Here is a 12977-nt window from a genome sequence, read left to right on the forward strand (position 1 = left end):
GCCCCTGCTTCAGCAGCAAAGAATGGCAGAAGTTTGCAGAGCAATATGATTTCAAGCATGTGACGTCAAGCCCACACTATGCACAGTCAAACGGGCAAGCTGAAAAAGGAGTTCACATTCTCAAGCAACTCCTAAAGAAAGCAGCTGACAGTGACTCGGATCCCTATCTGGCTTTATTGAGCTACAGAGCATCACCTCTTCAGTGCGGCCTGTCACCAGCTGAACTGCTGATGAAGAGGAAGCTACGAACAACTTTGCCGAGTCATCAAAACGACAAATTAAAGCAAAAGAATCACTCAAAGATTGAACATAAGCTACGACAACAGAAAATGATGCAAAAGTCATTCTATGACAGAACAACCAAGCATCTCCCTCCACTGACTACCAACGACACAGTCAGGATTGAGGATGCTGATGGATGGAGTACAAAAGCAACTGTCCTGCAAGAAGTTGCTCCACGATCGTACACAGTGAAAACTGAAGATGGACAAATCCTCAGACGCAATCGTCGCAGTCTGTTAAAGACTCCTCAAGGGACTGTTGGTGAGCTCAGTGTAACCTGTGGTGAATCTCAGGTAATTCCCAAACCTGTTATGGACTGTAACACTGACTCTCACACACCTACTCCAAGCGAACCTGAGTTAAGAAGGTCCGCAAGAGAAATCAGAAAGCCTGATAGACTGAACTTATAAACAAAGAAAATTCAATATGCATGTTAAAGATGTTGAACAAAATGTATATTGACTGATGTTGTGAATGTGTTCTAAATGGTCTAGTGTTGGCTTAGATATGAGTTATGCAATCTGATATAAACTGTTTATACTGCTTATGTGTTGCAGAGTTATGCTGAATGTGAAATGGTTAAAATAACTGATACAGCTAATGTGATAATTCATGTTAATGCATTTTAACTTAGAAAAAGGGGGATGTTATGATTAGATGTTATTACATGTTTGACCGCTAGTCGGCAGTACTGGTTAGTAGTCAGCTTACCGTACCAATTAAGGGACCGGAGCAAGACTGCATGAAGCCACATGTATGTTATAAAGAACGTGAGACATTAAACTAAGTTACTTGCTATCAACACGGCCTCATCCTTGGAACACGAACATGACACCATTATTGATGCAGCCCGTTAGAGAGCTTTCATAACATGTTGACTTCCTCTCCATTTCGTGCACCAGGTGCCAAATATCACATTATCTTTTATTATCTCATCTCCTGTGGGCAGGACTAAGACGAGAGGCGAAGAGTCGACACACTATAGCAGAGCGAACAGGTACAGGAGGCGTAGAGCGATGAGATCATTGTCCACTAGTCGATCGCGGATGGCGTCGTGCTCGCGGACGGATGAAAAAAAAACTAAAGACAGAAATGGGTCGCGAAATACACTTGGCCAAGTATAGTCTATGTGTGAGAAACCCTGTGTTGTTAAACTTTTTAAAAAAAAACATAACTGTGGTCCCGCAGCTCATAGGCGTGCCCTAATGGCGGGCGCTATGAACTTTCATGTGCATTGAAAGGGCGAATAAGAAAAGCTTGACACACACATCATTCACAAAGATGTGTGTGTCAAGCGATATTATTGGCCCCCTAGCTCCGGCTGTGAATCACGTAGGATCTCGCGGGAGAATGCATCGGAAAGAAGAGAAATGGAGTATGATTTCCCAGAATTATACCGATTCCGGCCACATTTCTACGCCGTATTATGGCACAAATATTAATAGAAACATATCGAAGACGTTGCGAAAACGCGCCGGTGCGTTCGTCAACCTCAGGGTTTTAATGACAAAGTCGAGTCCTTTCGAGTCATCGCGAGTCCGAATGCACGAGTCCAAGTCCGAGTTCAAGTCATTAGTGCTCAAGTCCAAGTCAAGTCACAAGTCTCTAAATTTAGCTCACGAGTCGGACTCGAGTCCGGGACTCGGACTACTACAACACTGATGTTAGCAGATGACCTTTTGCAGATATAGAACCAGTGGCGGCTGGTGAACATTTTTTTGGGGGGGGCGCAGTTGGGCGGCACGGTTTAAATAGCACTTTTTTAGAGGTTTAGCTTAAGACAGTTGGTTAGGTGGCTGCGGCCACATTCGTGCTTCTTACATTTTTGTGTGAAGTGCTTTAGATCCTTCATCCCGGTTGTAGTCCAAAGTGTTTCAGTCCCAGGACTTTGAAATAACAGACAAGGGAAACAAAAAAAGGCATTGCTCACTGTACAACCAGCTAACCAATTCCTCTTAGCATACAAGTTTGAGGAGAAAGTCCGAGTGTAGGTTCTCCCGCGATCAGTGGTCGTCTGTTGAATGTTTAAATCCGGACGCTCGGGTCCCAAGTCTTTCAATTTCTTCTTTTCGACATCTGATAGTCGATGAAACGGTGTTTTAAGTAGAGCTTGCACGGAGTTCTCAGCCATCGATGTCGCCATATTCACTCAATCTAAGTTTCAGCTAGCTACGGTGCTGCTCTTTACGCTTGTGGTTAGGGAATGATAACGATGCTGATTCGCCGAAATAGTCCAATCGCGTATCTAAGAATGTCACATTGAACTAAGAAACAATGCCATTGGCTGTGGGCGCAAAGATTTGCGCCCACAGATCTAAGTTTCATCCTCCAATGAAAAGCTATCCTTGCTAAAATGACTGAGAAAAGTATAAGCTCTCCTATAGACTCCCATGTTATCGGCGCCCACGGACGGTAGCCGACCTGCCTATTCTCAGAAAAGGCGAATGGCAATATATTATGTCCGGACACATTTTAGCGGTTCTTGACAGTGGTCTCCCATACACATTTAACCCATAAACACGGTACATTTCTTATTTCAATTATGTTGTATATATAACGTTTTTTAACTCAAAAAGTCAGGGTGGGCGGCGCCCAAGCGCCCACTATTGACGCACCGCCACTGTATAGAACTGATACCTGTCTGTTAATATGAAGCCCCAGCCAGCAGCCGGTTGACTTATGTTAGCTTTAAGACTGGAAACAGGGTGAACAGCCGTGGATTAGAGGGGGTAGTAAGATTAACATGTTTGAGTTCAAAGTTGCTGGGGCAATAATCAAACATGGGATGATTCATTTCTACTGAAGATTTAAAGATGTTTCATTGTCATACAGTTTTTTACAACGGGCAGTTCTACTGTACAATGAAATTCTTATGATCAGCTCTAAAACTATACATACAAACAATCATAGACGATAAGAACCATTATTTTATTTGAGTCAGTTTATTCTAAAATGATTTCAACAATTAAAATGATATGCGGTATTAACATAACCACCATGAAATTGACTTAATTATACATTAACTAAATGTAATACAATATAATTGTCTAATATACATTATTATTGTTTTCTAAATGCATTATTATTATTGTTTAAACAATCTAAAAACTATTACTATTTCACCCATTTCAACTCTTGTTTTACTTGAAATCTTAGTCATTATGCAAATATGATGCAATTTTGCAAGAAAGGTTTAAACAATTGTCTAGAAAAGGAATTTCTGATTTCTGATTGTCTTGTCCTGTGGGGCAGCTTGTTAAAGTACTTTGAGATGCACCTGCTTATTGAAATTGCTATAAAAACAAATCTTTATTATTATTATTATTATTATTATAGAAATGTTAATTGATTTGTTTTCATCACATGCATTCATGTGGTTCGTGCAAAACTTTTTCTTTAGTGGGAGCAGTGTTGTTGTTTCCAAATCACTGCACTTTGCCAATAAATAGCCCTGCAGTGAGTTTTAAATATAAAAGTAGGTGGATGTGTTACCTTTGAGCTCTCTCTTTCTTCCTCCTTTCAATCTTTATGCTAAAAAACAATTTCCAAAACTGCATAAATCTCCCACCTACATTAAAACGTGCATATATGTGCTCAGCTTAGGATGAACATAATGAACCCAGTGGGAGCACGATGAGGATTACTAACTCTTCTGTTTTACTAGTGGAACAATGAGGGAACTCCTTAAAGAGGTGACCACATAAACTGTAAAATCCTGAGCTCCACTTGTACAGTCATGCAAGGACGCCTTGCTGCCTCCACACAGGTATAAAAACATACACACATTGTGATCCTGTGGACACACTTAGCATTTTCAAGCCTTTACTTAAACAGGGAAATGAGCTAACAGCACATCCTTAATTATAACTGCCTGGGGGAGTATAAGCAGAGATGGGGAGGCTCCAGACATTCAAACACTGACGCATCGGGAGCTGCCTGGTGGGATGAATACAACTTCTCGGCATTGACGCTCACCCCCTTGCTCAAGGGCACTTTGAGGGCAGTGGAGGTGGAGGAAATACTGTTACTCATATGTCCTCCTACACATAATTCTTTCCAACGTGTCTGTGGATTCAGGGCCACAACTTAAAAAAGGTACTGTAACTTTTAGGCGAGCTACACCTTATTTACAGTATATCATGTAACCAAAACATTTTTTTAACATAGAACAAAAAGTTTATCTTTCATGGCTGGATAAACATTCCCACATCAATATATTTACTGTACCATAATGTGCATTTCTGTATTTATCTGTGTGACCAGTGGGAGTATGTAGCATGTTTTCTCCGGTACCTGGCATCAGCTGCTGTCCCGTCATGTTTAGTGGAGGCATCCCCAGGCTGCTCATGGCTTGTGCCCAGACGCTGGAGTCTGACATGGGCATTATCATGGAGTTAGGAGCCATGTTCATGTTGGCGTCTGAAGAGAGAGACACACAAAACAGTGAGATATACAATTCCCTAGAACTGCAAAAAAGATCATGCTTTGATCTAGATGGGTTAAAGGATAGTGCAGAATTACATTTAAGGTGTCAGATCTTTGGCTTTCTTTCCTGAGAAAATCTTACACTTTATTGACATAAGTGCTTTGTTCTCTCCACTCTCATTTCATTTCTGTCACAGGAGAGAGGAGAGGCTGCTGTGACCCTGCTTTCAGTCTGACTCCATATTGACTTTTACAACACTGTCATTTACAATACATTCCTTCCATTCCAGTTTTATACTCAACTACCCCAGAGAGGATCAAAAGTCTGGCCTCTTGGCACTTCTGTCTCAGTGACCTATGACCTCTACTGAAAAAGGTGGCAGCTGCTAAGACTGACAATGCTGTCACACACGCACGCACGCACGCGCGCGCGCGCGCACACACACACACACACACACACACACACACACACACACACACACACACACACACACACACACACACACACACACACACACACACACACACACACACACACACCAAGCAAAGGCACTCTGTACTATCTCTAAACACTTAACTTTTAACTCATAAACTCTAGGATAAAAACTGCTCAATTTATTTGATTAAAGTAAAAAAAAACTCAAAGAAAGCTTTAGTGACTTTTAAAGTTAGTGTGGCATGTCATCGCTGATAACATATTTAAATATATGCTAAAGATATTAAGGATTTTACACAATTTAAATGGAAAATACAAAAATATGTATTACTTTTTACATTTTTAAATAACGAGTAGAGCATTTGCATGGTTAATCATTGTCTGTGATTGGCTACTCCTGCCCCGATTACACATGTGATTATCATGTGATAACCCACACTTTGAAAGTCAACCCTAAACTTCACTTTGAAGAGAAGTAAGTTTCTTGATAAAAGCTTTATTTCCTCACACTAGAGAACTTTCTCACTCCTAAGTTAACTCTTTGCAGCGTAACTCTTAGATGTTTTCTGAACACAAGACATGACCTAAGTGAAACTTTGACACACAATACAAAGGCATAAAGCAGTATCCATATAACATTGCCTGGAGAACAAATTCAGACATTAGTTCTGAGCCATAAAAATGCTGAATATTCTCCAACCTACCATTTCAAACGCTGCCAGCTGCCACACAAAACCTCAGGCTTATAATTCTCTGCCAAGGCCTAAGTCTTGCATAGAAAAGCAAACATATTAAGATCCCCATAGATAAAAACCCTGCAGTAAAGTCAACAGGAACACATCGCACATCCACCGGCGGCTCATACACCCGATCTGGAGTTCATTTCACAGCTGTAAGTACTCTTACAACTCTTGCTGGTTAAGCTCTCGCCGGTAGACCTGTAAATTAACGAGTGGCAGCGACTGCTGGCTGAGCCACAAGACTTTCCTCCTCTTCCCTGACACTTCATTTAACTGGTGTAGTACAAACCAGTGCTGGGATTTTACACCCAAAAAGTTTTTCCCAGTGCCTGGTTGATTTGTCTCTGGCAGGTACATGTTTGCGGTTGTTTGCCAACTCACTGTGATAAGCAATTTCCCTCTCCCGCTGACAGAACATCATGGAGAAGCATCCCCAGCTCTTTCTCTAAAAATATTCCAGAGAGATGTTTACAAACAAAACAGCTAGATGCTTTCCGCATGTCAGGTTATATATTAGTGTAATTATGACTTTTCAAACATTATCGTTTCAAATTCTTTGACAGCTTGAGAATTTATATTTAATTGTAATGATTAAGGCTGTGCTAGCTTTCAGTTTGCAAATAGGTTTCTGACAAAAGGGGAATAGTATCAGCAGCAGCATGCTTGTCATAGCAGCATTCATTCTGCTAATTAATATTCTTCCAAAAACCCCACTAACACAACAACAGACCCACTCATTAAAGGTTGTCGGTATGCTGCCATGGCAAAGCTGATAACACTTCATTGCTGTGGTGTTGCAATGTTAATGTTCCCGACAGGAGCTTCACAGCCCTGTTAACTGCTTACGACCCTATTAGCTGTCCTGCTGACTGGGTGTCAGTACACTCAGGGAGAGATAATACAGTGGGAGGAGAGGAGTGGGGAAACTCAAAGCTTTACTACACAAGGAGTGATAAGAGTCCATATGAAAACTAATGCAGGGTTTAACAGTAGATTGCCTGCTGTCCTGCAGGCTGAACAATACCAATATATACAACAATAGAGGTCAGAACTTGGCCCAGTTGGGCAAGTGCCCAGAAATAAATTCCCAACTACTATTTCTCACCCTGTGACGCTGTTATCCTTCCTCTGTGAACGGCCCACTCTGCACTTTCTTATGTTTTTAACAAAAACGACATTGCCTGCCAGCTCAGAGTTAGTCAGAGAATACTGTGGGGCGTTTGTGGGGGATGTTACTTTGAAACACAAAGCAAGGAAAAGCATCAGTTACCCATTAGATAAACAGGGGGAATCAATTTCCATAAGGTGTATAGCTTTTTTAGCAATGTAAGTTTGTGTACTTACGTATACGAGTCATGTACAATGCCAAATGTATTGTTTGTACAGAAAAAGCTTTCAGTGCCTTATGCTTGCTTTTTCTAAAGCTTTCCCTTTCCATTTCTGGTACCAACATGTTATACTTGATAACAGTTATTGGAATATTGGGAAAAATTTGATGTCAACTGAGGTAAGGCTACTTACATGCAAATCAGAAAACTCAATTTGCTTTTTCAATTTAAGATTTGGGTAAAAGTAAACTAAAAAAACATATTTCTTTCCACAATTCAATTATTGTGTTTTCATGAGAAAACTTTGCTGAATGGCTTTCTTTCAAAAAATAGCGGCTGCTTTTTTTATCTATAGAAACAAATATCTAAATATCTAAAATAGAAGCAGCTGTAAGCATGTGGAACTTCATATAACAAAGGCAAACAGAGACAACAGAAAGGCATCTTAACTTTAGAACCCAACAAACAATTGAATATTGCACCAGCGGAGTCATCTCTAAGAGGGTTGAACTGATTATATTTGATATTTGCTTTTCATTTCATCATCATTTCATCATCCGTCACCACCCCTGTTATGTGCAATCCAATTCATCCCAAAAGCCACCTTCTCTCTGTGAAGCTGCGTGTCTCATTAACTGAGTCATAGTTGAAAGCCCCTTACTTTAAAGCTGGTGATTCAAGAGGAGATTGTAATAACAGGGTCAAGGTTAAAGCAAAGTGTGATAGCTGCTGATAATGAGTCAGGATGCATTAATGAGTGGTGCCTCGGACAACTCTCATCTGATGAGTCTCAGCTGGTCGCCTCCAGTCCAGTTTGGTTTGTCTAAAGGCCAATCGAACATGTGGTGCGATGCTGCTCCACACAATCACTTCTGAGTCGTGACTGATGGATTCAGTATGGAGAAGTCAGACACTGAACTAGGCATTAAGATAGCTGAAATTAAGTCTTGTAACTAAAGTCAGCAGGAGTAATGCGTGAGCTGATTGAAGTTAGATAACACTTTGAAGCGAATAAAGAAAATGTAGAAACATGTCATCTTTTGACTGCTAATGTTTGTCCTTGGGTGACACTATCTTGCATGTGCTAAATGTATGGAATAAAAACTAAATGTATTGTGTCCAAAACCAGTCAACCAATATGCCCGACTAAACAAAGTCTTTCAAACTAACTATTTTCCTTCCTCTGCCTGGGGAACATTTTCTTTTCTGTGACTTGATAGTTTGTCTCTAAAATTGAACATGAATATATATGTACAGTACAAAGCAGTTCACAGCATATTGTCACATATCTAATGATGAATGAAGACCTATCGCTGTGCCTGTAGTCAGTGCCATATTATGTTTTCAATTACATTTTCGGCGCTTGACATATTCTATGAGCTGTTTCATGACTCACATTTCCTGCTGTGTCAGATATTTTAAAATGTTAACTCATGAGCTGCGTCTATTTGCTTGTATTTGCTGATCTTGACAGCCAAATCAGCAGTTAATCACCCTACTGTCAACGAAGCGCAGTAAATATAGTTTTACTAATAAAAATAAGTGCCTCAATTCAGTGAGATATATAAAATACTCTCTTCACATTGGAAATGGAATTTCCTCCAGGATATAATATTTAAAATGTAACTCCGATCATGGATTTCTGTTTTAGAAGCATAGCCTACACTACAGTACTTTGTGGATATTTGATTTCAACCTCACCGCCAATTGCTTTCAATCCACTGACATTTTCATTGCACTGTAGTAGCCAGCAGCCAATAGAAGATTCATTATTTAAACCTACAGTTTAAGCAACGGGTAGGAACCTTCAGATAGAGTATTCCTTGTTTTAAATCCTAAGTTTGCAAGGTATCATGATGTTTGTGATTCAATTGCTTTTAAATGAGGCTGCAGCTCACAATTCATTAGTTAAAAATCCTTTTGATCCGTCTGCTTCTCTTGAGATATGCACATTTAAAATGGCAAATTAATGCAGGATTATGACATATAACAAGGTGTTCCCAATATTTTGCACATGTAGGATTATGAGTCATGTATCTTTTATTTAATAATTAATATTGACACGCATTTGAACCTTCTGAAAAGAATCCTTCTTGTTCAAATGGATTTGTTGATTGGAAGTTGATTCCCCAGTGCCCAAGAGTCATGAGCTCATGAACTTTGAGGATTGATTTGAGACTGAGGCTTCACTGATCTCCTGCATGGACTCTCCTGATCTCCTGGACTCTCCTGATTGGCCTTTAGCTCCACTAAACGCTCCCTCAGGGGGATTGGTCTGATGGGAAATGAAGCCATTTTAAGGCCTATTGGCTGTAAAACTCCCAGCCTAGAGAGAAGCCTGGGACCATTTTGTTCACAATGAGCAAGCTTTCAATAGCACCCTCCTATCTTAAAGACAGAGGCGGAGAAGAGGGAGGAACTGGACTGAGATAAGGAATAAGAAAGAAAGGAGGAATCTGATGACAGACAATGTAATAAAATAATAGATGACTGATGACGTATTTCTGTAAGCCAACCCATAAGTTAGCATCGCTACAGGTCCCTAAATAAAAGCAACTGGATATTTCTAATGGATTTCTGAATATTGCAGAAAACAAGCTCCGTGGCAAACACACATTTATGATGCACAGTTTGTTTAGCAGGCTACTCTCCATGTTATAACGCTACTTTACATTTTGAAGTAAATGTAAAGTAAAAAGCTAATGTTGGGCTAGAAACTAACTGCAGCACAGTCCCATACGGATCAACACTGCTAAGCTAAAGTTGGACTTGTGTGTTGGCGTGATGACATTTAGTGTTCTTATCTGGTTAAAAAAAAGCTGGTTTTAAGACACATAGGAGCTTCTGACATTCTGCAGCGGGGTAATTTCTGACGTATTTTATGTTTTATGTAGAACAAAATGTAAACATCTCTTAGGCTTGTGTTAACTTCATCCCTTATTTCAGGCATGTAACCACAGGCATGTCAAACATCATTGACTTCGAGACAAAGTAACGAGAAGTGGTAAAATGCTAACTAAATTCCAGGTGTTAGGACTCATTTCTGCACTACTCTTTGTGTCACATGCTTAATCCTTTACTTATTATGAAGTAAATGTATACAAGAGCATATACTGGATGCTGAGATTAATTGTGTGTGTGTGTGTGTGTGTGTGTGTGTGTGTGTGTGTGTGTGTGTGTGTGTGTGTGTGTGTGTGGGAGTAACACTTTATACAGTAGTAGTTTATGAGGCTATTATGTAGGAAAGGCAACACATGATCATTAACATGGGATGACGAAACTCACGGCATCAAGCGCATCCTTGATCATGAAAACAAGGTGCAGGCACAATAAAATGCACAGACTGCAAAACCGCTTTCTCACACTCAGTGGATGGCTTTTTGACCTCACTGTGTGTGTGTGTGTGTGTGTGTGTGTGTGTGTGTGTGTGTGTGTGTGTGTGTGTGTGTGTGTGTGTGTGTGTGTGTGTGTGTGTCTATATACATCCTCCTCATCTACAGACAACATCAGCACAACCAGGCAAGTGTTACTACATCAGCACAAAATTTGGATCATCCCAACCAAGAGCAATCTATCATACATTTTACTAGAGCCAGGGTGAAGTGTGTACATGTTGAAACAACTGTAATAAAAGACTGAAAATACACTCTCACACAAATATGGTCTTGAGTGTTTGGCTAGTTTCGAAGCAAACACAACGCAAGCCAGGAGGTTTTTCTACACGGAAAAAGCAAATGGAAAATGTTGCCAATTAATATTTTGTGATTGTATTTTGCTTCTCGGGAATGTAACACACACAGACACAGACACAGACACAGACACACACACACACACACACACACACACACACACACACACACACACACACACACACACACACTTTTATACATGCTATACATCCTTATATCTTATATATCAAACACTCAGATTTCTTCCTTGTAACGCGCAGAACAACACTATTAATATTTTATAGCTCCCGTACTCCACCACTTTGATCTGTTTCTTGAGCACAATAAAACCAGTAGGGGTCAATTCATTATAGCTGTCATGTGTACGACCTACGATTCATGTTTATATAGAGCCTGGCTCTTCAGAAGCTTGAAAAACTAAAACACAAGCGATAAAAGCAGCATGAATACACTGATTTTCATTGAAGCTGTCTCAGGATCTCAGTGTGAAAAGAAAAACACTCCTCCATGTAAACCTGTACTACTGGTTTTGTTGCAATATAATTTAAGGATTACTGACAGGGTTGGAATGTATTATGTATGGAGTGCAGGTAGCACCACAGCCACTAGACTCACAAAAAACAGGGATTGCATTTGGAGGTGAAACAGTTGTGATGCCTGAGACAGACGTAGCGCATCTGCTCAAAACTGTTTCAGATTCAAAACATCTAGAAGTAGAAAAATGTTTTTACCAAACCAAATCACGCCTGTTTGAGATTCTAGGGTCTGTGAAAAACAAAAACTCTGCCAGCTAGAAAAAGAGGCACAGTTTTCTACATCTAATCCATCCAATTTACATCCACGCCTTAGGATGATTCTAACAATACACTCCCAATTTCTGGTTCATTTGACTATGAACGTCATTTAAAACTGCATCTGTGTTTTGGAGTGTATTGTTAGAATCATCCTAAGGCGTGGCTTTTGTGACTTTTACGGTAAACATTTGTTTTATATTAGAGGACATTGTGTGTTTGTGTGTGTGAGTGTGTGAGGTAGATAGATAATGGAGACAGGCAGAGAAAGCCTGAGCTCTCTAACATCAATATAAATCCCTTCCGGTGCTGCACTTCAAACAATCAGCAGTGCATTATGAGGTTTCACAAGGATACGATTGATTGATCTTTTCTTCTTTTACCTTTGAGGGCCAACTGCCAGCAAATGTGTCTTCATCCCCAACAATTAATCTAATCAGCTTTAATAAAAGCATCCATTACCGAGGCAGCGGCATCGACAGGCGGAGGCATAATGTTTAGAGGCGAATAATCAAACACGGGAAAATACTGATTGGTCTGCTGATCCAAACAACCTCCAAAGCTGCCACATTACTGACCATGTTTTATGTTTTCTGCCAAAGGGCGGCTTCTTATCAGTTTCTGTCAATCAAAGTGGATGTCTCCTGTAAAGCATGGAATTTCATCTCAATCATCCACAGCCAGTCAATGGTACACAAAAGCCCTCATAAGTAGGCAGAAAACAATTTGATCTCACAGAGTGCAGACATACAAATATACATGTTAAAAGACAACAGTGATTCACTTTCTACCAGGAACCTCCCAGCAGAATCCACATACACTTATTAGCAAACGAGGAAGATAACAGACGCTGCTTTGTAAGAATAAAATTGCCATGGCTCGCAGGGTTTATTTTCACTTTACTTCCTCACCAGCTTAGATAAGGCAAAACACAACTTCAGGCAACCTGAACACTGGGGAACAGGTTATGCTATATTCATTCTGTTTTGTTTCTGATGACTTACACAGTAGCATCTCACTCAGTTTATTCTAATACCTTCAGGAAATCAGCGAGAAAAACAAGTCTGGAGACACCACCTATGACTGCCTTAAATTGTGAAGACACAAAATATATTTTTGTTTAAACAAACCGTTAATAAAGAAAACTTTAAAAGAGTTAGCAGCTGTGATTTGGGACTTTCTTCAGTTTATTTGACAGTTCAACATCCATATTTTTCACCGGTAGAAATCATTCCTCTTGTTTCAGTCCGCGGCCAGCTTGAACTCTCCGCTGACAAACCTGTTCA

General features: G+C 40.1%; 1 protein-coding gene across 1 annotated transcript in view; it reads right to left on the minus strand.

Annotated features, from left to right (window-relative positions):
* LOC134859859 (ecto-NOX disulfide-thiol exchanger 2-like) overlaps positions 1–12977 on the minus strand; it is a 148518-nt gene that overhangs the window by 66015 nt on the left and 69526 nt on the right. The window contains exon 3 of the mRNA XM_063876605.1: positions 4576–4701. Within this exon, the coding sequence (XP_063732675.1) occupies positions 4576–4701 (126 nt within the window). The remainder of the gene's footprint in view (positions 1–4575; positions 4702–12977) is intronic.

This window comes from Eleginops maclovinus, chromosome 23 (genome assembly GCF_036324505.1).
Source record: "Eleginops maclovinus isolate JMC-PN-2008 ecotype Puerto Natales chromosome 23, JC_Emac_rtc_rv5, whole genome shotgun sequence".
NCBI lineage: Eukaryota > Metazoa > Chordata > Actinopteri > Perciformes > Eleginopidae > Eleginops > Eleginops maclovinus.